Genomic DNA, 26198 nt, shown 5'->3' with positions numbered 1-26198 from the left:
ACCGGACCCTCCCGGCAGGCAGAGGTTTGGGAGCAGCTCAAAGAGCACAGCACACCGGCAGTAGGTAGCAAGTCAGAGTTGTTTATTTGTTTAAAGCCAAATATAAACAGGAAAGGAATGAAATCATTTCCAGCCTCCAGCTGTCCAGGAAAATACCTGTTTATAAATAAAAACGGGGAAAGGAGAGATGCCCCCATCTTGCAACCTCAGCTGTCATTGTCAGGGGCCCTGGGGCTCAGGGCTCCTCACCCTCCATTCCTGGGCCAGCAATTTTCCATCCAATGTGGAATTTTGCCCAGCCCAGGCACTTCCAGGCAGGAGGAGGGAAATAAATGCAGCACTCTGTCCCTGCCAACAGCCCCCGTGTCCCCTGTGGGGGAAGAGCCAGCAGGGAGGCAGGCAGGGCCCTCAGAGCTGGGATAGCCCTGGAGATGCCCAGAATGGGTCAGGACAGCACCTGGAGACAGCAGGTGGAGGTGGCCTGGAAGGGACCAGCGATCCCAGGGACCCTTCTCCAGCCCAGAGCAGCCCTTTCCTCCTCATCCTCCTGCCCCCACAGCTCTCCCTGGCCCCAGGCAGGGCTGGCTGGTCTGGACATTCCTGGGGCTTGGTTTTCCTGCAAAGATTGGAGACAAACTCCCATGGTTTGTCAGAGGCCTCAGTGCCAGCCCTCGGCTGTGCCAGGATGGCTCCAAAGGGGTTGGAAGAGCTTCCCCAGAGGATCCAGGAGCTGTCCCTCCCTGCCCCTCCCTGTCCCTCGGCTGCTGGAGGGCACCAGCAGCTCCTCAGCCTGGCCCGGAGCAGCAGCACAGCCAGAGCTCGGCCTCCAAGGGTGGAGAAACATCCCGGGGATGCTGCTGCCCCCAGGAGAGTGCCCGGGAATGGCACTGCCCCCTGAGAATGGCACTGCCTGGGAATGGAACTGCCTGGGAATGGCACTGCCCCCTGAGAATGGCACTGCCCGGGAATGGCACTGCCCGGAATGGCACTGCCCCCTGGGAATGGCACTGCCCTCTGGGAATGGCACTGCCCCCTGGGAATGGCACTGCCTGGATTGCCATTGCCTGGGAATGGCACTGCCTGGGAATGGCACTGCCCCCTGGGAATGGCACTGCCCCCTGGGAATGGCACTGCCCTGGATTGGCACTGCCTGGAATGCCATTGCCTGGGAATGGCACTGCCTGGGAATGGCACTGCCCCCTGGGAATGGCACTGCCCCCTGGGAATGGCACTGCCCTGGATTGGCACTGCCTGGAATGCCATTGCCTGGGAATGGCACTGCCCCCTGGGAATGGCACTGCCCCCTGGGAATGGCACTGCCTGGAATGCCATTGCCTGAGAATGGCACTGCCCGGGAATGGCTCTGCCCCCTGGCAATGGCACTGCCCCCTGGCAATAGCACTGCCCTGGATTGGCACTGCCTGGAATGCCATTACCTGGGAATGGCACTGCCCGGGAATGGCACTGCCCCCTGGCAATGGCACTGCCCCCTGGCAATGGCACTGCCTGGAATGCCATTGCCTGGGAATGGCACTGCCCGGGAATGGCTCTGCCTGGAACACCCCTGAGTGCCAGCACCCAGTGGCAAAGCCTGGAACCAGCCCTGGCTTTCCCTCTCCACCCAGACAGGGAGTACTCCCTGTTTCTGCCCCTTCTCAGCCTCCTCTTCCCCCATTCTGGATTTTTCCCTTCACCTCCTGGATTTTCACATGCAGCACTGGGGCTGTTCTGTCCCCAGCACGGGTGGGAAGGGAAGGGAAGGGCATGAACTGCAGGAAATTCACCCCCTGCTCCCAAGGAGAGGAGAGACCTGGCCTGGCTTTGCACCTGGTGGGAGAGGGGAGGCAATTCCACCTTCTCCAGAAAGCCACAGAAACCTTCCAGGGAGGGCTCCACACAGACAGGACAGACAAATCCCCATGGACAGCATCAGCACCACCTTTAACATGGACACCATGCACCCAGACATCAGCACAGACACAAGGAGCTTTTGGGATCCACTGCTGTCCCCTTGGGGAAAAGGTGGCAGTGCCTGCCCTGCCAGGAGGGGAGGGGCACAGGCAAACCCCAAATGTCACCCCAGCATCCCACAGAGGTGTTCCCACAGTGCTGGGCCCTGCATGTGCATTCCAAGGTGCATTCCAAGAGGCTGTTCCAGCATGGACACACAGGTATCCTCGGGGCTTCCCAGCTTTTCCTGGCCACCCTGGATGTATCCTGGGGGGTTTCCAGGTTTCCCTGGATATATCCTGGGGGTTTCCAGGTTTCCCTCGACGTGTCCTGGGGGATCCCAGCTCTCCCTGGTCATCCTGGATGTATCCTGGGGGTTTCCAGCTCTCCCTGGCCACACTGCATTTATCCTGATGGTTTCCAGCTTTTCCTGGTCATCCTGGATGTATCCTGGGGGATTCCAGCTCTCCCTGGTCATCCTGAATGTATCCTGAGGGTTTCCAGTTTCCCTGGATGTATCCTGGGGGTTTCCAGCTCTCCTGGCCACCCTGGATGCTGGGCTGAGGCCTCCCACAGCAGCAGGTGCTCACAGGGGAGTTTCTCCTCCCCAAGACCAGACCCCACCCAGGGCAAGCAGCACTGGAGGCAGTGGGGACACCCATCCCAAATGGGAGACCAAGGGAACTCAGCATTCCCTTTGGGTTTGTCTCAAATCCCAAAATCTGACTCGGCCCCTGGGCTGAGGTTGTGTGGAAAACACATTGAATCAGTATTTCCAAATTTTCAGCCCAATCTTTCCAAATTTGGCACCTCCAAGGCTGTGTTGGTGCTCTGGGTGACCCAACACCCACAGCCCAGGTGTGGATGTGGGCAGCACCCAGAGCTGCCTGAGGTCACAGCTCCTCCAAAACCCCTGCCAGAGGGATGAGGATTTGGTTCCAGGGTGAGTTCCTGAGTACCCAACCCTCCTGCAGCTCAAGCACACCAGTCTGTGGTGAGCAGCAGCTCCCACACTTCCTCCTGGGCCAGGCTCCTCTCAGGATATGAGCACAGAGGGGCCCAAAGAGGGACAGAAAGGGCCCTGCTGGCAGCTCTGGGACCCTGAAGCCCCCAGCAGCAGCTCCCCAGGTGGGTTGGCAAGCACTGGCCAGCTCCCAGGGAAACTGTCTGGCTCCTGTGAGCTCTGTCATGCCCTGGGTGCACTGGAGAGAGGCCCATGTGGCAGCAGAAGGGAGCACAAACCCCCAGGAATCCTGCTGGCAGCTGGGAACAGGAATGGGGAGCCCAAGCCCTGCTCTGCCCCTCCTCAGCCACCTTGGGACTCCCCAGCCCCATTCCCAACCCTGCATCCCTGCCAGGAATCTTTTGGGATCTGCTTTCACAGTGGGTTGGAGGTTTGGGGTCTATTCCAACCCTCAAAAACGAGAGATGGATTTTCAGGGTTTTTGCCTGAGGATTCCCTACCCTGCTTCACCATGGGAACTCCTCCCTCCCTCCAGGCTCCTGTCAGGACAGACCTGGGATAGTGAAGGTGTCCCTGCCCATGGAACAAGAGGAGCTTTAAGGTCCTTTCCAGCCCAAACCATTCTGGATTCTGACTCTTTAAAGACAGAATTCTGCTTGGAGCAGAGCCCCCTCAGCATTCCTCACTCTCTCCCCACAGGCTGCTCCTCCTGGAGCCCCAGATCCCTGCAGACCACCACCACCAAAGTGCTGGGCTCTCAGCATTTATTTCCACAGCAAACCAGTGCTCAGGGTTGCAGGAGGTGACATGCAGGGCAGGCATTGCTGGAGAGGAGGGCTGTGATTCCACATGGAGATACCTGTAGTGCATAAGAGACTAAAGAGCATCCACCTACCTCTACAGGGCCCTAATTGTCAGCTCAGAGAGAAGAATTACTGTGTTGCAAGTGGACAGTGACAGGAGACACGAGCTGCAGCTACTCTACACACATTGCTTCAGAAACCACAAAGATATGCACAAACACTGTGTCACTCTGCACCCCACAGCCCCTGAGCCCAGAGGAAAACCCCTTCTGCAGTGGTTCTGTCTGGGCCTTTCAGTCAAGGTTAAAAGTCATGTGCCTCGAGCTGCTAAAGCTCTTCCCTTGTAGGCAGCCAAGCCTGCGCCCCCCTAGAATCCGTTTTCTTTTGGCAAGAAGGAAGAAGGCCTCAAGCTGCAGCAATTAATATCCTGCTTCCATAATGCTTTGGCTGACTCCAGGGATGGCCAGGTTCCAGTCATCATTCCACTGTATTGCATAAATACCTATTGGAAAAAAAAAATTGGAGATGGCAGCGAGCGGCAGCTCCACGTCCATCGAAGTCACTCAAGGTCCCACCAAACATCCCCACGAGGCTCCAACTCCTCTGGGAACACTCATGGCTGTGCCACAGATCCCACCTTGGACACACACGATGGACAGACTGAAGAACAAGGTCAGGACATGGGCTGGGTGTGGTCAGCAGGCATGGAAAAGGGCCAGGAGCTCCTCCTCTGCTGTTGGAGTCTCTGCTGTTGGCGAGGTGGCCACCTGGCCCCGGGTGCTCTGCTCACCAGCCTCACTGCTGCTGGTTTTGTGGCTGGAGCCCTTTCCCAGGCCCATGAGGATATTGCCAGGCCCAGAAGGATATTCAGGATTGGAACAAGTAGCTCTAGGAACAATCAGACTACAGAGGTGAAGCAATACCTGACCCAGAAATTCAGACCGGAGAAGACAACAGCGAAACGTGAGAGACTTTAAAAACTATTGCCTGCATGGGATACACACTCAAACCAAACCAGACAGACACAGCCAAACAAAAATACTGCCAGGACAAGCCACTTCCTTCTCTGGAAGAGGGGATTCCTCCATATTCCACACCAGGATCTCGCTGTGCTGACCTTCTGAGGCTACCACAGAAGGAGCAGAATGTGCAGATCCTTCCCAAGGACAACGCTCCTGGCACAGCTGTCCCTGCAAGATCCTCCTGCTGGGCCTCAAGTCCCAAAGTGTCCCTGTGCCCCTGGGCCAGGACAGGCAGGCAGACAACGGGAAGATGCTGTAGCACCAGTTTCCAAGTTCAGTGCAGTTTTCAATGCATTAAGCCAAAGGATTGTCACCAAACTTGCTTCCCACACAAGTTCTGCAGAGAGGGTAAAGCTACACTCCAGCTGCTTCTGTCCCCAGGCTGCCTTTGGCACTCACTCCTTGCCTGAGCTGTAAATCTTCTGCACCGTGGCTCGGGTGAGCTCCAGATCCTCGGGGTAGCGAATCTCCAGCTCGGTGTTGGCCAGGTAGTGAAGGCCGGTGAACTCGGAGAAGTAGCGGCCGATGTCGGGGTGAGGGATCTCCCGAGGCTCAGAGTTGTACTCCAGGTTCTCTGCCAGGGAAGGGAAGCAGCAGTTACCACCACAGAACTGCAGGGCAGAACCCTGGGCCTCTTTCAGGCCTTGTTTGTGTCTCTAGAAACACCAAACCTGGTGCTTGAAAGGAAAAAATTAACCCTAATGCAGGAAAATGGGCAGAGCAGGTCAGTGTGAGTGCTCACAGAGCCTCACTCCTGATGGCCCCACTGACCAGGGACATGGCAACTGGTTTGTGCCTGGATTGCCTGGCACTGGGCTGGAGGAGCAGGGTGCTGCTCCCACTCTGCTGGTCACAGGACTCGGCTGTAAGCCTGGGGAGAAGCTGCTGCACTGAGCTCTGCTCCCCCAATCCCTCACAGCCCTGGGGGGATCTGTTTGAGGGGAGATCCCCCTCAGATGCTCCAAGGTGAGCCCACCTGCTCACCTTGTGAGCCCACCTTCCTCCCTCAGCTTGTGTTTCCACCATGCCAAAGCCCAGCACGTGCCTCCAGCAAAACAAACTTCCCTAAATCCAAACTTCCCCAAGTCCAGTGAAAGTCCCTAAGAAGGACACATATAGTATTTCCCACAGCAGCTCCTTTCCTTCAGATAACCTGATTAGGCACAAGAGTTAAACAACACTGAACCCCAAAGGTGACCCCTGAACCCCAAGGGTGGCCCCTGAACACTGAACCCCAAGGGCTGCTCTGCTCTGCAGTGTCAGTGCAGAGCAGGGACTGGGAGTAAATCTCACAGGCTGGAGCCCTGCAGCACTCCCCAAATGATGTCATTTTTTTCCAGCACACTGCCAGATAAAACAGGTAGTATTAGCTAGGGGAAAAAAAAGCTGCATCAGGATCAAAGACTGACTTTGGGCAGGGCAGAAACGAGCTGGGGTGCAGGGAACGTCATTCAGGAATAATCTGTCTCTGAAATCCAGTTCATTAGTGGGAACAGAGAATTCCTATTAATCCATGCAGGCTCTTTGAAGCTGCTGCATGCCAGGGTGTGCAGCCAGCAGCACCAGAGCTTTCCATGCCTCAGCAGCCTGCTGCAGTCCTAGAGGCTTGCAAAGGACCTTTCTGGATACTGCACCACTGCGGAAAAACAATTTGCACTGCTGAGTGCTCTGCAGCAGCATGGCTGAGCTGGGAGCTGGGCTCAGGAACTGCAGGGATGGAGCTGTGCTCAGGAACTGCAGGGATGGAGCTGTGCTCAGGAACTGCAGGGATGGAGCTGCAGGGATGGAGCTGCAGGGATGGAGCTGCAGGGATGGAGCTGCAGGGATGGAGCTGCAGGGATGGAGCTGCAGGGATGGAGCTGCAGGGATGGGGCTGCAGGGATGGAGCTGCAGGGATGGAGCTGCAGGGATGGGGCTGCAGGGATGGGGCTGCAGGGATGGAACAGCAGGGATGGAGCTGCAGCTGGCAGGGGAACAGGCTGACACAGGTGAGTTCAGCACAAGGTGGGAGCCTCCCAAAGGTGCTGACAAGCAGTTTTGAGCCACAGATCTCTCTCCTGTGCTGTCACAAAGCAAACAAAACACAGACAAGAGTGGACAGGTACCAAACTCCCTGAACAACACAGCAGTTCTGGAATTAACTGCACTCAACCCACAGATTTCCAGGAAGGCCTCAAACTGAGGTACATTTATCTATAATAAGCTTGGGGTTATTTCTGAGCTGGTTAAATTAAACTCCATATGAGGATTTGTTTAGGATTCTTTCAGCAAAATCTCTCCCTCCCTCCCTCCCCAGAGTCAGGTCAGAAGGATATGAAATAATCCTTCCCAAATGATCTGAGGATGTTTTAGTAGGGATATCAATAGCAGCAAGAACAAACCCTTCACTTCTCCCCAGCAATATCAGAACTCTTGCAGGCCACAGAGATGCAGTGATAGCAGTGGCTCCTACACAGAGATAACAGTGTCAGCCTACCCTGCAAGAACTGCGGGACCAGACAGGGTTCTGTTTGTTTAAACATCATTAGACACAAGATAAGTGATGACTCAGCCCCAGCAGCACTGGGGACAATTACCTGATTAGGTAATTACCAAGATGCACATTTTAATATCAACTCCTGGCACATGAGCATTTCTGGGTTTAAGACTCTCTGAGGCCAAGCCCTGCCTGAGCTGAGCCATCAGCATTTGCCACTTCATATTTTTGGGTGTCTGAATATAAAAAAAGCCAATCTCAGGACAGTGGGAAACACCTGCACTTTACAGAGGGAGGAATGTCCCTGCCTGTAAAACCACCTTTTGTCACACCTCTTGTCACACTCAGGGGACAGAAGATGAGGGATGGAAGGGAAAGGGCATTTTGGTCAGCATTTTCTCTCCAGCAGCATCCACATCTTCCCTTAGCCAAACACACTCTGGCTGTGCAGCTGCCCTGCCTGGATGGGACTTCCCTGTCACAGGGGGAACACAAACACGAGGCAAATTAACATTTTTACAACGTACAGAGTCACAGAGGTGTTTCTCTTTTGTAATTTTCTTCAGAAGCTCAGTTCAACAGTTCTTCCTGTATCCCAACCACACAGTCTGACCACCAGACAAGAGTTTCCTCTTATGGTTTGTTGCATAAAGCACATGTGACATTGAGATTTCTACACCTCCTTGCACTTGTGAAGAGACATTCCTTTTTGTTCTGGTTAAAGGTGGCACTAACAGCCAGGTTACCTGTGTCCCCTGGGATCCTGGCACAGTGGCCAGAGCCATGTCCTGACCACAACCCCTCACTAAATCCCATTTCCAGGTCCTGTCCAAGGCACAGCTGTTGGGAGCTGCTGGCTGACCTTCAGCCTCCAGCAGAAGCTGAATTATTTCTTTCAGAGCAGCAATCAAGGTTCACACCACCAGAGTGTCCAAAACACTCCTGGGGCAAGAGGAGATCACACCAGAGTGAGCCTTCATGGCCATCCCAGCAGTGCTGATTTCATGGAGAGCAAACAGAGCAGGCCATGACTCAGGATCATTTCCTTCCTACCTCCACATTTACAAGGCTCGTTAACCACACTTAATTAACCAATGAAGCATCCCTTTGTCCTGATGTGGGCAGAGCCCCTGCTCACCTTGGGCAGCATATCTGCAGGAGCCATCCTCCACCAGGACGTTGTAGAAGGGCTGGTGGGGGCCGTGGGGGAGGCTGTGCACGTTCATGTTCCGGATCCACTCGTGGCCCATCATGCAGGCAGGATCCCAGCCATAAATCACACAGTTGTAGCCATACCTGAGTCAAGAAATTGCACACAAAGGCTGTGGAAACTCCAGGGCCAGCTCTTTTTCCTCAAGATTAACAGATCACAAACAGGATAGGAACTTCCTGAGAGGTGGCACAAGGAGGAGAGGAGTAAGAGGGAGGAAAAAAAAAACAATTCAGAAAGACTTTGTGTTTGTATTTTAAGGTGGAGGGAAGTGACTTTGAATGACTGGATAAACAGACAGGAATAAACAGCTGAAGACAAAGGAAAATCAAATGTGAGCAAGAAAAGAGAATGGCAAAGAGCCTGGAAGTCAAGCAGCCAGAAGAGGAAGGAAGAAATAAATAAGGATCAACCACCCTGCTGGGCTGTGCAACTACTTCTGTGCTCATCACACAGATGTGGCAACCCCAACACTGAGAACAAAGCCATCACTACTTATAGAATGTTCATGGGTTAACTGTGAGGTGCTGTAACTATCACTGCTGATGCCCCTCAAATATGCTCTGTACGTCAAATATGTCCAGAGACAGAGGAGTAGCCAAAGCAACACAGTGCAGGCAGGAACAGGCAATGAGAGCACAGGGAAACATCCACAAACTGTCCTGGGAATATCAGAATCAATTCTGAAGTTGACTCTGTGGCACAGTCCCTCATTAAGTGATTGCTGCTGTTTCCTGGAGAGCTCTGTGCTCTGGGGATGTTACCTGTGTGACAGAGGATGACTCACACAAGTCAGTCTCTCTGCAGTGCAAACATTTGCTCTCTCCAGGCACTCCCAGAGCCTCCCCCATTTTCCTGCACGGGACAGATGCACGTGCCTGGCATTTCCCACTCCTCCTTGGCACTGAACCACATCTCAGTGCTGTCAGCCCAAACCCTTCTGCTCTGCTGCTACAGAGCTGACTCTGGGGAAGGTTCCCAGCTCACCTCTTGTGTTTCATGATGAGCCCAATGGAGAAGCAAACCTCCTTGTGCTTCTCATCCGAGCGGTGCTTGACCTCAGGGCCCAGCTCCTCCTTGCGCCGCTCGATGTGCTCCAGGGTGTGCTGCACCAGGTACCCCACAGCTCCATGCTGGGATGGGTCCAGGGCCTGGATGTGCTGCAGGATGTCCAGGACCTTCCAAACCACAGCAAAAACAGGGTCAGGACATGTCCCTGCAGCAGCACAACTTATAAACTGGCTTAGGTTAGAAGATGGAACTGTGTGTTCTGTCCCCATCTGTCAGAGCTGGGGCAGTTCTCTGCTGTTCTTGGGGCAGTTTTTCCTTTATCTCTCCCCCAGCCAATCCTCCCTGCAGGAGATCTCTGCTGTCCATGGCCACTGAGTGTCCCTGCAGGGCTGATCCAATTCCAGCATCCCATGGGGAGATGCTGCGCCCAGGGCAGGAGCCAAGCATTCCTACCTGGATCCAATGTGAGCCTGGCACAGCACAGCAGCCTTTGCCCAGTGCATTGCCAGAGGAGCAGCTTCTGCTGCCCTGCATGGCCAGAGGGAGCCCAGGCCCATCTCCAGCAGCCCTGGAGCTGCAGAGGAAAACTCCCCCCTTGTGCAGGATCCCTGCTCCAGCAGAGCCACAGCTGGCACTGCAGGAGGGCTGAGCCCCCATGGGATGGGGCTGTGCCACCCCCCTGACACACAGGGGGACAGGGACTGCTCTGACTCTGGCAGTGGTTTGTTTGTTTGTTTGTTTGTACTTTTGTATTTTTAATTTTCCTAGTAAAGAACTGTCATTCCTATTCCCATATCTTTACCTGAGAGCCCCTTAATTTCCAAATTATAACAATTTGGAGGGCAGGGGCTGGCATTTTCCATTTCAAGGGAGGCTCCTGCCTTCCTTAGCAGACACCTGGCTGTTCAAACCAAGACATAAACACATACAGATGTACTGCTGGAGTCAGCTGCATGTGAGTGCCCTGAGATCTGCCACAACATCTTCCACACTGTTCTCTGCCACAGCTCCATGTTCAGCCTGCACACAGCCTGTTCTTATTCCTTTTCTCTTTGTAAAGCTCCCAGCTTCAGGAAAGACACTGGAGAGCTCAGCAGCTCCTTAAAACTCAGCCCCATGAGTTCATCATGTCCTGTTTAGTGCCCACAGAGCACCTCTCAAGGTTTCTGGTCATGAGAATGCAGTTCCCAATGTCCCAAAAATGCTGCTGGGAAGTGGTTCCAGGTGACTTCTGGTGCTCTTGAGAACTCATATTTTAACTTAAAAGAGCTTCTCAGCATGTCTGTGAGGAGCAAAAATAGGGCAGCACAGGAGGAAATGGAAATAACCTCCATGATGCTTCCCCATGGAAGAAGACAGAAAAGCTGCTTGTCTCAGGATGACTGAAGAACACAGAGCAGCAAAGTCTGCAGATCCACAATTCCAGCCTCCCAACACCCTCTGGCACAACATCAGAGCACCTGCTGCTGAGTTTGTTAAGAGGCAGGCAAAGCAAATTTAAATTTTTTGGTAAAAGCAAGGAAAAAAAACTCCAATCTGTTGAGTAAACATTTTGAGAAAAAACAGGTATCTGTCTCAACATGAAATACATCAAGTCCCAAAATCTGCCACATTTTGGCACCTGGAAAAAGGATTGTCTCCTTGATCATAGGTGTGGTCATTAAGTTCAGAGCAGCAGCAGAAGAGGAATGGAAATCTCAGGCTGTTCAGCATGAACAGCAGCCAAAAATCGAGGAAAATCAATTTAAATAAAGGACAAGTGAGTAATTCATGAGAAGAAACACAGCTCAGGCTCCTTGGCCACTTTAATTCTATTAAGAATTAAGAAGGATGTGAAAATCCTGAAAAATCCTAAAGGAAGGAAGTAACCACAGCTGCCAGAGATTCCTGGGAGTTTTATTTACTGTTATGTACAAATATTTAGGGCAACATTAAGTGTAGCTCTGCAGGACTTTTTAGATTTCCTAGCCATCCATAAATCTGGCAGCTCCTGTCAAAGCTGGTACATTGTGTCCTGTCAGACCCAGCATTCTCTCTGGTTAGCTGCAATCCTGCCTGACAGCCTGGAATGACTGGATACAATCCTGAAAAATCCAAATTTGCTCATTTGCATTGCAGCTGGTGCAGAGAGCTCAGTAAAACTCAGCCCTGGGGTTGGGTTCTGTAAATCCAAATCTGGTGCTCTCCAAACTGTGCTGAGTGCCAGGAAGGGGCAGGAAGATCTTTCAGTATTCCCTATTTATGTCCAGCTCAGTGAGTCCCTCCCATACACAATTTTTGGTGCTGGTTTTACTGTGCTGACCCTAAAATTTGCTGCCATAATAAAGGAAGGGCAAGCTCAGCACAGTTTGCTCTTCAAAGGGAAGGAGGGAGCTTCTCCAGCAGTGCTGTTCCAGTTGATTTGGTGGGAAGAGCTTTGCTCCTGCTCAGCTGTGCAGCCAATATTCCTGTCCCCTTCCCAAATCTCACAGGTGGAACTGGCACAGGCTCCACTGAAGCAGCACAGGGAGTTTTGAGTAGGAAAAACCTCTGTGCTGCAGTGACACACTAAAAAAATCCGATTTTTTTGAGTTACAGGCTCTTCCCTGATTCAGTGAAAGCCTTGGATGATCCAAGCAACCTGTAAATCTCAGCACCTTCCTTCTCACACTCCCAAGATAACAGGACTGGAGTTGTTACCCTGAAGGAAAAGGAATTCCAAGGACAGGAATATCAAGCTGCTTTTTCACAGACTGTGTGGCCAAAGTTGGAAGCACAACTTTGGTTTAATTTATAAAAGATAACTTCCTCAAGTTTTCTGATAAGGTAATTGCTCTTTTTCCAGGAGCCCAGCAGGAGTTTTACCACAATTTAGGCACAGGATGCTCTAAGAACTCACAGTCCATGGTGTTGGTTACAAGACAAGCTGTAAATCATAAATTATGACTCAAAGCTGCTCCCAAGTCTCCCCCAGGACAAACAGCCAAGAATCATCCGCTCTCCCTACTTCAAATTGATTCCCTGCAATGTGAGAACTCCTCCAACTGCATTTATTACAGAAACAACTTGTGGCAGACTGTAATGCAGGCTGACATAGCCCAAAAATCAATAACCCAGTGTTAATAGTGCTCAGCCTTCCCCACAGCATTCCCCTGAGTGCCCAGGTACCTTTTCTGGCCAGATTCCCAGGTGGAAGTATAACCTGGCCTGGAGCATGAGGTGCTGCACATTGTCTGGATACATGGCCAGGTACAGGTCCAAGGAGTCCCTCAGGAGCTGGTAGGACTGGTCAGTGCTCTCTCTGCCAGCAGAAAGGAAACTCACCTGTGAGGCTCTGCAACCCTGTCCCCAGAGCTCCCAGGGACAGGGGGAGCCCCCAGAATGGTGCTGCAGGTCCAGCATGCTCCCAGCAGTGACTGCAGCACAGACTGTCACCCAGCACATCAGCCTGCTACAAGGAAAAGCACCCCACACCTGATCACTGAACTCTGCCCTCCCACCCGCTGCTCTTCTCCTGGGTCAGATAATCCCACACACAGAATTCACTCCCCAAGCCATTTCCTTTTGTTCCCCTGACACCTACAGCAATCCTTCCACTTCTGGGAGTCTGTCTGTGGCTGCTCAGGAAAGGGATTATCAGGAGGATTTGGAAACAAAACTTGATGTTCTACACACCAACAGGATCTCTGCTCATTTGAACATGGGGGTTGTGCCTACCACATGACAGGAAAAGTTGGACAGTCCCTATCAGCTTTTCACAGAGAAAATAAAACATCTTGTCTATTTTCTTGAGAGGAACTCTTTCACTAAATATTTTTGTTTCCATGCAGGTGATTAAAATGCCTTGTGACACAGGGAATTCTCATGATCTCATGAGGTGAGTGACACCTTTTGGAAGCAGCAATATTGGACATTCAGATATTGCATCCCAGGTCCTTTTTCCCAGGGTATGGATCCCCAGCTCACCTCTTGCCAAGGTTCAGGAGGTTCCCCACCATGCGCTGCAGCACCTCCTTGGAGGTCACCACTCCATAGAACTCCTCTGTCACGTGGTGCCCGATCAGGTACTCGCACTCCTTCACTGTCAGCTGCTTCCCCTTCCCAAAGGCATCAATGTAGGTGTAGTCAAAAATATCTGTGCTTCTGAGGAGGCAACAGAGAGCACAAACTGTGAGCAGGGTCTCGTGGTAAAGCAGGGTTTGCTGCTTCTCTTCATCCCTCAGCACTTCCAACCTTCATTCCTCAGCTCCCTCCTGAACACAGACTACCTGGTACCCTTCCTCTTTTCCATAATTCTCACATCACCTCATGGGTATTATTATTTCAGGAAATCTGTTATTATTCAGCAGCAGCAGAAGTGAATTTCAGGAAAACTTTCCTAAACATCTTCATTTCCCAGCTCCTTTCCAAACAGAGATTACTTGGTACCTTCTTTCTTTTCCATAATTCTCACATCACCTCATGGGTATTATTATTTCAGGAAATCTGTTACCATTCAGCAGCAGCAGAACTGTGTTCTAGGAAAACTTTCCTAAAGATCTGGTTTTTCCTTCTGTATAGGTTATAATTCCATGTGGAAAATAACTAAACATTCTCCTCTAGGTCTAGAGCAAGAAATTTGTTAGCATTCAGCAGCACCAGAACTGAGTTCTAGGAAATCTTTCCTAAAGATCTGGTTTTTCCTTCTGTATAGGTTATAATTCCATGTGGAAAATAACTAAACATTCTCCTCTAGGTCTAGAGCAAGAAATTTGTTAGCATTCAGCAGCACCAGAACTGAGTTCTAGGAAATCTTTCCTAAAGATCTGTTTTTTCCCTCTGAACAGGCAGATGGAACACAATTAAACACCCTCACACAGGTGTGGAGCTGTAAATAAGTTCTGGTTTTTGTCACTGTGGGCACAATTTCAGAGTTCAGCAGGTCACTCACCCTTCTTTCCCTTGACACCATCGCAGTAGGAAATGGCTGGGAAAGTTGACAGGCTCCAGTTTGACTCCCAGCTGCCTGGCAATTGTTAAATAAAGCACAGACAAACTGATGGGAATTCCTGTCCTGCGGATCAAAACCTGGGGGAGAAAAATGTGACAAAAACACAAGTGGGACTTAAGAAAAACATGAATTTCAAGGGTTGATTTCACAGCTGAAAATGCAACTTGACAGAATATGCACTGAAGGATAACAGATTTATTTAAGAGTTGTTCTTCACAGAGAATGACTTGTCTGGCTACATTCAGACAAATAAAGTGTCTCAAGCCTTGCAGCCTCACAGTTTTTGCCTGACACACACATACCTGGTGAATGTAGGAATTCAGGGAATTGTAGTAATCCAGCTCATTTCCTTTGTATTTCAGCTGCTCATACAGGACACAGTTCATGGCATCGAGCACCTGCCTCTGAAGTTCCACTTCTGGAATGAGAACCTCTCCTGCAAACACATGCAGTGAAATAAAGACAGAGAAAACAAGAGCACTCAACTTTTATGCAATGAAATCTTCACATGGGCAGGTTCAGTCTCTCCTTGGAAGCCAGAAATTACTCAGTGTTTATAAAACCAAGGAGCAAGATGCTGCCTGACCTTTGCAGATGATAAACATGCACCTTTCCACTGATGATTTTCTGAGATGAGCAGGAAAGAGGTTATTTCCCAGTCCCACAGCTCAGCTGTAGATAACAGGACTAATAAGATTCCAGAGACAAATGGGAAAAAATAGAATTCCCCTCCCAATTCTTTCAGCATCAGATGGACTGAACCCTGGGCTACTGAACAGCTGTTTCTTGAATGACGGCTTCAGTAAATGTCACAATTTCGTTTGCCAGGGGATAAAAACAACAGCTCTCTAAGCTGCCACAACTCCCCAGCTGTTCCAGCTGTGCAGAGGGGCAGGAAGGCTCTGCAGGAAGGCACATTTCTGTACAGTACCTGCCTTGGAAGCCAAGCTGGGGTGCCTGGGGTTCTTGGTCCGCAGCACTTTGCGCACTTTGTCCGTGATATCGTCCACCTGAGCCTGGACACTCTTCAGGCAGATGTCTGACAGGGGGTTACAGTATTGATCAATCAAAACAGCACCTGGAAAAAACAAACTGCATAAGAAACAGGACTTCAGTTTTTTCTTTGCTTGGTTTTGCCTGCTCTACATTCCAGGCACGCAGCGAGCGGTTGCAGCAGAACAGCAGAGCCCAGTGTCTGAACCTGCAGTCATCTCCTGGATACACAAAATGCACAGAGTGAGCTGACAGGAGAAATTTCCAGCTGAACTCAGAATTGCCCTCTCCACCACGCTGAAAGGTATCTGTACCTCGAGCAGGAGTGCTGCTGGGTCAGGCTTGACCAGCTCTGCAGCCCCTGGCATCTCCCCAGGGTACAGAGATTTTTATTCAGAGCCTGAAACAATCCCAGCTTCACTCAAACTGATTGCTCCCTGTCACACCCTCCATATCATCCTTGTTTATCATTTCCTTATCTGCTACATTCATCTTTCTCTTCCACACCTGCTCTCCATCTTCCTAACACAACACAGAACAGAACAAGCTTTTGTGTTCCTCCTGCACAAGCCCCTCCAGGAAAATATTTTCTTTTCACAGAACCTTCTCCTTGGCACCACTGCTCTTTCCAAAGCCTCCTCTTTTCAATCTTTGGAATCAGCTGCAAGGATTTTGTATGGACCATACATCTTCCAGCCTCCTACAAGGCTTTGTCAGCATGTCCATGACTGGTCTGTAAACCAAGGAATTCAGCAGGGCCCCATGTCTCCTTCTTGTCCTCCCAAAGTGTTCCCTGTGCTGAAATTCCCAAAACACCTCCTGCTGCTGCTTCAAAGGCACGTTCATGGCAGACAAACCACACATATGTGTGACCCACATGACTAAGTCTCATAATTAATTTGTTTTTTTCTAGAAAATGACACTTTTTGCTTTCCCTTCTTGCCCTAACAGCCCCTTCTTCAAAGTCTACTGCATTAACAAGAACCAGCTTTGGTGTTCCAGCCTCTTTTGTCCTTTTTCAGGGACATTTTGGAGTGTGTACCAAGAGGAAGGGACTCTTCTACAGCTCCTGGCAGTTTCTGAGCCATTCAGAAGACAGAAGAAGAATAATCCACCAGACTGAGGACATGAAGAGCAGAAGCAGCAGAAGAAAGAGCTTTTTCTTTCTTAGCAGGTGTAAGTGCCCTCCCACCATGTGAATGGACTTGGATTTGTTTCCCACCAAAGTCCACCACTCAGTTCTTGAGACACTCCCAGTGCTCAGGCTACAACAATTCCCTCTGCTTGCTCCCTGAGGAGCTCCTGGGAAGGGGAAAGCAGGGAACTGACTGGGAATCAGCTCAGGGGCCACAGCAGCAATGGCAGTAATGAGGATGCCGAGCTCCAGCTCATTTTCTCAGCACCTTGTTCAACACCTTGTTCAAGACTCATTTTCTCAGCACCTTGCTCAAGGCTGCAGTGTTTTACCATTTTCTGCCTTCAGCCCAGCTGTCCAGGGGTGATTTTTCAAGCACACAGCACCGACAGCACCTGATGCCATCCTGACATTTGGATGCAATGCTGCTGTGGGATGGGAAAGATTCCAGACACATCCAAAATCCAGCCTGAACTCTGAGCCATTAGGCAAGGGTTTGCTGGAATCTGAGCAAGGCAGGCTCCTTGCAGGTGAAAGCAGCATGGAGAGCTGGCATTAGGGGCTCTGTGCCCAGCACTCACCCTCCAGGAAGGATTGTCTCTCCGTGGGGCGCTGCAGATACTCCTTCAGGTTCTTTAGTATGTTCTGCTGCCGTAGGAAATAGAGAATTTTCTTTGCATAGTACTTCCAGGTGAGACCTTTCCTGCACAGTTAAACACAAGAGGAAGCATTTCTCTAAATAGGTATTTGAAGGGTAAACAGTTGGTTTAAGTTTTAATCCAAGTTTACAGTTTGGGTTATTGTTTTTCTCAACAAGCACTGTCACTTCAAGCCAAAAGGGGAATCCTTATCACAAAAAGCCACACAACTTGCAAAACATTGCTCCTATCATCTCCAATTTTCATCCCATCACCAATACATCCTTTTGAGAAGGTACATTATCAGGGGAAACAACACAGATCCTAATTAAAGGAGCTCAGGAATATCTGATTAAAATCCTGTACTTCATTCATAAAACATTACCCTCTGTCTGACTGTATCTCTCCAGAGCCACTCCTAAAGCATCCTCCCAGCATTAAAAATGGATTGATGAGGGACATGAATGTCAGTCCAATAGTATTCAGAAGAAAAACAAAATTCCCCAGAGGAAAAGCAACTCTGTAGCTCTGAAAAGGCAGGAGGAGATCAACAGTTGCTCTGTAGATGACACAATTCCAAAACTTTTTACAGCAAAGCCCCATCACTTTCTAAAGTCTCTCCATTCTCCTGGACAGCAGGGCAATCAAAATTCATAATATTTTATCTTCTTCCAATAAACTGGGATCCTCAATAGGGACAACTGCTTTATTGGGATATCTTCCAGGGAGATGATTTAGCCTAATGCTCCTGAATGGCACTGACTACAGCTTAATCAGGGTGTAATTAGCATCAATTCTGCTTTATGGGGAGGCATTTGGCCAGTGCAAAGCCTCAAAAGCTTTTTAACCAGTTGTCAAATGAGAGATGCTCAGGCCCAGCTCAAATAGAGCAGGCAATAAAATGGATGGGAAAAGGCAAAAATGAGATGATTGCCATTCCAGTTGGGGTTTTTCAAGCCCTATTAACAGTCCCTCTAATCAAGGCTATTAGGCCCCATTAAGGACATTTCTCACAGCTTTGTATCACACCAAACCCAGCCTGGGTAGGTGGTACCAGCAGAAAAACCTTCAAATAAAGCAAATAAAACCTTCAAATAAACATACTCATCTTGCCCAGTGTTAATCAAGGTGATGAGATTACCCAGGCAGATAAACCCAGGAGTTTTATTTACCACCTGGCTGAATAATTTACAGAACTGCAAATTTTGCAGTGGCTGAATTCAACTCAGTTGCTTCTCTGGGGACAAAAATTGGACCAACCTACCCCAGCTCAGAAAAGGAAAGAAAAAGCTGGAATTTCAGGGAACAGGGATTCAGGGTGGCAGTCCTGAAGGATTCCTGCTTCCCTCTGGTGCTCTGACTTAATCCTGAAAATCAGTTCAGCAAACTGACCCAGGCTTAAATCAAAAAGGAACAAGAGGATGGGAACAGCTTAGGCAGAGCTGAGGGTGCATGGGATATGTCCCAAGAGATGCCACGAGCTGGCAAGGAAATAAACAACAAAAAGCACCACAAAGCCAGAGGATCTCCTCTGGTGGGACAAAGTTTCCATGGTTTCCTCTGGAAATACTCAATCTGCTGTGAAATCAGGCCTCAGCAAGCCTGGGGGTGTTGTTTATTGAGTGACCAAGGGCAGAAGCTGAGGTCAGACATGAACCAGGGTATTTTTCTCCTTGAACTGGTGAAAAGAGAGAAATCCCTGCCATTTCTCAGCCCTCTCTTACCTTCCTTCCATGTTGAGGATACACATCAGCTCATCCTCAAAGAAATGGCTGGGGCACCCCAGAGTCTCAATGTCACTGAATCCATCACAGGGCACCTGGCAAAGGAGACAAGGAGTCATGCACAGCACAACAGCTTCTCCCATAACTTCAGAAAAAGTCTCAAAAACAAATTAATTATTATTTTTTTTTAATTTATTAAAGATCTTCAAAATGTCCTGCTCCCCAAATACTCCCAGTCTGTACTCATGGATTTATGAATCCACTGAGAACCCCAGGAACATTCTATAGCAATTTCAGCCCAATTCTACAGCATTTAGGGCTATGATGCTTGTGTTCATGGATTTATGAATCCACTGAGAACCCCAGGAACATTCTATAGCAATTTCAGCCCAATTCTATAGCAATTTCAGCCCCATTCTATAGCAATTTCAGCCCAATTTCAGCCCATAGCATTTAGGGCTATGATGCTGAGTTCAGGACCAGCAGAATCACATTTATGCAGGGTAAGCACAAGCTGCAAGTGATTTTAAGGTGGAATCAACTTCTGCTTGGGGTTGACTGAACCCCTCCATGCACCCCTCTTTGCAGGAGATTCATCCTGGGTGAAGGAATGAAGAGCAGGAGCCTTTATTTTTTGCAACAACCACTTCTGCATCTATATTCAGAACTGCTATTTTCTTCCAGAATTCAGAATTACTTTTTAAACTTTGGCTGAACTGTAAAAAAAACAGGCTTTCAAGCTTTTCACTATAGGATATGGGCTCATGTATGGGTTGAAAGCCTTCTCAGCTCTGAGCAGGGAATCAAGCTGCAGTTTCTGGCCCCACAGGAGATGGTTCTCATCATGAGGCCTTTGGGCATTGCTTAATGGTCTCTCCATGGTCTTTGCATATGTGATCAAAACAGGAGGAATCCAGGAGCTGCTTCTCCCAGTTAATGCTCTGACAATTCTCCATGGACAAATGTGTGGCTGCTGCAGAACAGAGCAGCCAGGAGACATCAAACACCCACCTGGCCCTGCTGCCTTCCTTCTGCACAGGAGCCATAAAAGGGGGGCTGTTTAGTGGCTCCTGGGTGGGATTTTGAATTCAGTCAAAGTTACAGGCAGTATTTCTATTGATCTAACAGAATTCCAGGCTGACCCAGCTGTACAGCTTGCCAAAATCCACAGCTACCAAGCAAAGCAGCCAAGATACTCCTGCCTCATGTGCATGTCAGTGTGAGACACCACATTTTCACCTTTTCCTCACTGAACACAGAAGCATTTCAGGGTCATGGTTGGCTGGAGAACTTCAAAAACACACTTTGCAACTGAGTGGCCCTGTTGTGCTTTGCTCCTGAACTCAAAGGGCTTGGGACAGCTCTCAGAACTCGTCCTTGCACAAGGTCTGCAGTGAGGAACAGCAGCTGTGCTTTGTGTCAACAAAACCCTGTGGCCTTCAGAATTCCCAGAGCCAGGGCTGAGCTCCCAGCAAAAAGCAAAGAGCTTTCAGGGCTGAATGCAATCCCAGGGGGTGCTGCACTCCACACACCCCTGGATTTGGAACTCTCTCCCCTTCTGGCTGTGTTTCAGCATTTTACATAAAGTCAGGAAATACAAAATCTCTGAGTGCACAGTTGAGGTGATGTGGAGAGAGGGGCAAGAGAAACTAATGAAAAGAGTTGATCACAATCAAGGAAGGTGAATCTGTGAATTATTATGAAATCATGGAATATCCCAAGCTACCAAGGATCACTCAGTCCAACTCCTGACCCTGCACAGACATCCCAAAATCCCATCATATCCCTGGCAGTGCTGTCCAAATGCTCCTGGAGCTATGGCAGAGCCAGAGGCTGTCCCCACTGCCCTGGGGAGCATGGGCAGTGCCCAGCACCCACTGGGGGAAGAAGAACCTTTTCCTAATAAAAATAATAATAAAGACTACATAAACACGTTTTTAAAAGGAAAAACCCTTCTAAGAAATAAACAACTTTTGAATGGTTTAAGGATTTTTAAAGAAGAATATACCCTGGTGATGTAAATGCTCAGGCAGTGTTGAGGAAACAGCCTCAAGGTGCTCCAGGGGAGGTTTAGGTTGGATATTAGGAAAAATTGATTAATGGAAAGGGTTGGAATGAGCTTAGGGAAATGGTGCAACTGCTGTCCTTCAAAGAAATTCAGTTTTCTGGACCCTTGGAATGAAAATCTCCTGCTGCTGTTGGGTTGGGGCAAGGACCAGTGCTGGGCTCAGCCTAAACCCTTCTGGCAGCAGACCAAGGGTACAACATGGGCTCTTGTGGCTGCATCAATTGCAAGCCACAACATTTCTGAAAATAACAACAACAATAATAATAATAATGATGTTCTTTGTGTCCTCAAGATGCCATCCCAGGGTGCTGTGAGAAATCTCAGCCTCTCTGAGCTCTGGTTTCTGTCCATATAAAGCTGTGAGAGCAGCACAAGCAGCCCTACAGACACCTGCACTGTGCTGCTCTCAGCTTCTCCTTGCAAGATTTGTTTTCCTAAGGGAATTTAGGAATGTCAGCTCTGGCTTTCTGAAGGTCCTCTGAAGGGTTCAGAAAATGAAGATGTGGTGCTGAGGGACACGGTTCAGGACTTGATCCTGGAGGTGTTTTCCACCCTTAATGATTCCATTAATGATTTTATTAATGATTCTATTGGACAAGTGGCAGGGCTGCTGCACACACCCACAAAGAGAGGAGGACTTACATGTTCTGAGAAGAACCTTTTGGAGAAGGAGGCCACAATCCTCTGTGCCTCCAGCCCCGCGTTGTGCCGTGCCTTGTACTCCTCCAGCCAGCTGACACTGTCACTGTGGCTGTAGTACTTCAGCAGGGATGGCCACCTGCACACACACACAAAACAACAGCAGCATTAATATTTCACCTCCCTGAGAACCTCCAGAACGATTTGAGGAGCTGAGACAGAGCCCAGACACTGCCCAGCTTTAAATTGTATTAAATTACCTCAGACATCAAAGCACAACTCCCCAACTGCAGCTGTGCATTAATGATTATTTAAAAGCAAGCTCTCCTGAAGCCCTCAGAGGCTCCCACTCCAGGATTTCAATGCCTAAACATCCTAAATGCTTCAGTTTTATAATTAAAAGAGTTTACCACAAAGAAGGAAGCCAACCTGGCACTGAACAGAAGGGGAATTCTCTGTCCTGTGTTCTTCCTACCACCTCAGGGAGCTCATTAAAAACACAGCTCCCTCCACTGCCCTTGCTGGTGGCAACATCTAGGGGAGGAAAACACAACCTGAAGTCAAATTGTGACAGCTAAATGCTTCTGCACTTTGACAAAAGACAAGAAATAATTGTTTGGAAAAAAAAACCAAAAACCACCTCACAGCTTTCCTGTAAAAAAACCCCTCCTTTACTGAGACTCAAAGACCACACATTTCACAGCTTATCCAGAATTTCAAGGTTCAGCTGAAAATCCAACTTCAGGGCATGCTTTGGGGGCTGTTAGCAGCACCTTTTTGAATAAAGTGGGTGTGTGCTGCCACAACACAGCTTTGTGCCATAAAACAGGTGCCATCACTGCAATTCCTGCTGCTGTGAAGACACCAGGATCACTTGTGTGAGAAACATGAACAAGAATAAACACAGATGGAAATATTTTGGAAATGAAGCTGAGAGAAAGGGGTTTCTTCTCATTTGCTGGGGGATTTATTCCACATTTTGAAATGCTGTTCATTATTACTGGTTTATACAAAACATTTTCCTTTGTCTTAGGCTTTTTTCAGATTTTATATATATATATTTATATATATATTTATAGATTTAATTTGCCAAATATTGAAATCACTCCTCCTGTATAATAATTATTACCAGTGTCCAAACAACACCTGGAAGGTATTTCACTGCTGGTTAATCATAAAACTCCCCTGCACTTGTCTCCACACAATGAAGTCAAATAACCTCACATTATATAACAACCTCTCTCCTGATGAATCCCTGGCCTTTCAGCTACTGCTGAAATGCAGCCACCTCACAATAACTATCACAGTCCTTTATTTTGGGAGGAGAAAGGAGAATTTCATGGCTTGGAAGGACAGTGGGAATTTTGGAAAGATGAAAGTGCCATTGCTCACAATGGAATCCAGCCAGGATGGCAAGGTCAGGGTGAAGCCTCCTGCCAAAAATTCCATTATCAAGGAGAGAGGAGGGGAGCAACGTGTGCCAATCACCCACCACATCCCATTCCAGCTGCTGGATCCCAACCAGGCTGACACTTGCAGGAACTGCTGAAAGTCAGTCCCAGAGCCATGGCTTGGTGCAGTGGGGAAGCTGTAATTCCTCAGCAGCTTTTTCACCCCTGTGAAAGGGGGGAAAAGGGAACAATCCCCACATTTGGGCTGAGCTGAATTTCAGGAGCCAACTGGCAGTGAGAGAAAGCAATTCTGCTGCTTTTCCTGTGCCAGCACAGACAAAGGCAGGTAAGAGATGAGCCTGGACAGCCTCAGGGGATGAGAGGAGCTGCCCCCAGGACTGCTGAGACCAGCACAGCACCACCAGTGTCACAGCCACCCTTCATCCCAAATTATGCACAGTGCCACCAAGCACAGCCCCTGGGGACAACAGAACAGCAGCAAAACCCCATCCCAAGGACCTGGGCATCTGTGAGCACAGCTCTCCCCAAATCCTCAGGCATAAACACCTCCCTGCTGTCCAGCATCAGGCCTGAGATGGGTTTTGGCTGTTGCTTTGGCAGTTTTGGAGGGGTCAGGGAGGCCAATCCGGGCTGGCCCTGGGAATGCAGGGGATCCACGGGCCCCGGTGTGGAAAGGGCCACAAACCTGATCTCCGGCCACGGGGGATCCCCTGCGAGCAGCAGGGCCCTTCCCAGGGGATTTGGAAGGGCAGAGAGCCCTGCAGGAGCCTCGGAGCAGCACAACCGTGGCCGCCTCATCCCTGCAGGTGCTCCAGGCCCGGCTGGATAAACCTGGAGCAGCCTGGCACAGGGCTTGGTGTCCCTGCCCATGGCAGGGGGTGACACGATGCCTTCACAGCCCCCTCCCACCCGCAGGGCCCGGTGTCCCTGCCCATGGCAGGGGGTGACACGATGCCTTCACAGCTGCCTCCCTCCCGTGCCGCCCGGTGCCCGCCCGCTGCCACCGGAGCGCCGCAGGCTCGCCCGGCCCGGGCGGAGCTCACCGCGAAGGGATCGGGCGGTGACGGCGGCGCTTCCACCGCCCCACGCGACCCTCCCAGCCCGGCCTGTCCATCCCCGGTGCCGCGGGACGCCGGCGGTGCCCGTTCCCTCCCGTCCGAGCCCGGGCGGGCCGGGCCGAGCGGCGCTGCCCACCTGAGGCGGAAGCGCTCCCGCCACACCTTGCCGCGGGGCTGGCACGCCTCGCGCAGCCGGCGGCAGGTGCAGGACACGCGGCCGATGTCGGCGGCGCCCAGCACATCGCAGCAGAGGATGAGCTCCAGCAGCTCGCCCGGTAGGTCCGTCAGGCCCGTGCCGCCGCCACTGCCGGTGCCGGGCCCCGCCGGGCCCGCGGCCTCCGCCGCCATCTTGGCTGTTTACCTGCGCTCCGGGGCCGCCGGCGCTTCCGGGGAGGGGCGGCCCGGGGAGCGTCCGCCAAGTGCGGCCGCGGCGGCGAACGCAGAGCGGGCAAGGGAGCGTCTGACAAGTGACGGGAACGGCGGGGACGGAAAGGGCCCGGGGGGCTGCCGGTACCGGGAACGGCGGGCACAGAGGGACCGCATCGCCGTGATCAGTATTAGAAACGGAGTGCTAAAAAGGGATCAATGTGATCAGTATTGGAAACGGAGTGCCAAAGAGGGACCGAATCGGTGTGATCAATATTGGAAACGGAGTGCCAAAAAAGGACCACATCGCCGTGATCAGTATTGGAAACGGAGTGCCAAAAAGGGTTCAATGTGATCAGTATTGGAAATGGAGTGCCAAAAAGGGATTAATGTGATCAATATTTGAAACGGAGTGCCAAAAAAGGACCACATCGCTGTGATCAGTATTGGAAATAGGGGCCAAAAAGGGATCAATGTGATCAATATTGGAAACGGAGTGCTAAAAAGGGATTAATGTGATCAATATTGGAAATTGAGTGCCAAAGAGGGACCGAATCGGTGTGATCAGTATTGGAAAGGGGGTGCCAAAAAGGGACTACTTTGGTGTGATCAGTATCGGGAATGGTGGCCAGAAAGGGCCAATACATCGATGTGGATCGATATTGGAAAGTAGGTGCCAAAAAGGGATTGCACTGGTGTGATCAATATTGCACACAGCAGCCAGAAAGAGCCAATACATCGATGTGGATCAATATTGGAAATGGAGTGCCAAAAAGGAATTGCACTGGTGTGATCAATATTGGACACAGCGGCCAGAAGGGGACTGAATCAGTGTGATCAATGTTGGAAACAGAGTGCCAAAAAGGGACCTCATCAATGTGATCAATATTGGAAAGGGGGAACCAAAAAGGGACCACATCAGTATGATCAATATCGGAAATGGGGGCCAAAAAGGGGCGTCATCAATGTGTATCAGTATTGGGAACAGAGTGCCAAAATGGGACTGCATCAGTGTGATCAGTATTGCAAAGGGGGTTACCCAAAAGGGACTTCATCAATGTGTATCAATATTGGAAATGGAGTGCCAAAAGGGACTACATCAGTATGATCAATATTGGAAATGGGGGCCAAAAAGGGACTGAATGAGTGTGTTCAATAATGGAAATGGGGTGCCAAAAAGGGATCAATATCAGAAACAGAGTGCCAGAAAGGGACCACATCAGTGTGAACAGTATCGGGAAAGGAGTGCCAAAAAAGGGACCTCATCAATGTGATCAGTATTGGAAAGGAGGTGCCAAAAAGGGATCTCATCAATGTGTATTACTATTGGAAATGGAGTGCCAAAAAGGGATCTCATCAATGTGATCGATATTGGAAATGGGGCCAAAAAGGGACCTCATTCAATTTTGGAAGCCTTCTCCACGGCCTCAGGTCAAATGCAGTGTTCTCTTGAGGGTCAGTGCCTGTCAGCACAGAAAATCTAAAATTCTCAGTAGCTAAGGCTCTAACATACCAGTACCTAAAGGGGTGCACAGAGGGGACCTCATCAATAGGTAGAAATACCTGAAGTGGATCAATAAGTATCAATGTCCTGTGCCAGGGCCTGCCCACCCTCCCAGAGAGCAATTCCTTCTCCTTGTGCCACCTAACCCTGCTTTCTGCCAGTGGGAAACCACTCCCTGCCCATGTAAAAAAATCTCTTTTTTAATAAGCCCCCTTTTCCTTTACATGGGAAGATCATTTTTCCATGGGAGAAGCCA

General features: G+C 50.1%; 1 protein-coding gene across 1 annotated transcript; it reads right to left on the bottom strand.

Moving 5' to 3' along the window:
- Window positions 1-60: 60 nt before the first annotated feature.
- Window positions 61-24428, bottom strand: FBXO21 (F-box protein 21). Its single transcript, XM_066562190.1, has 12 exons — window positions 24209-24428; window positions 21606-21741; window positions 18896-18990; window positions 17115-17236; window positions 15337-15483; window positions 14708-14841; window positions 14346-14482; window positions 13382-13558; window positions 12584-12716; window positions 9413-9603; window positions 8354-8511; window positions 61-5313 (listed from the first exon to the last, which is right to left on the bottom strand). Exons 1-12 carry the CDS (start codon window positions 24418-24420, stop codon window positions 5135-5137), a joined length of 1821 nt encoding a protein of 606 aa, XP_066418287.1. The 5' UTR covers window positions 24421-24428; the 3' UTR covers window positions 61-5134.
- Window positions 24429-26198: the final 1770 nt, after the last annotated feature.

Source organism: Molothrus aeneus, chromosome 18 (genome assembly GCF_037042795.1).
Source record: "Molothrus aeneus isolate 106 chromosome 18, BPBGC_Maene_1.0, whole genome shotgun sequence".
Classification (NCBI taxonomy): Eukaryota; Metazoa; Chordata; class Aves; order Passeriformes; family Icteridae; genus Molothrus; species Molothrus aeneus.
Note: the sequence above shows the minus strand (reverse complement) of the source record. Positions and strands in the feature narration are given on the sequence as shown.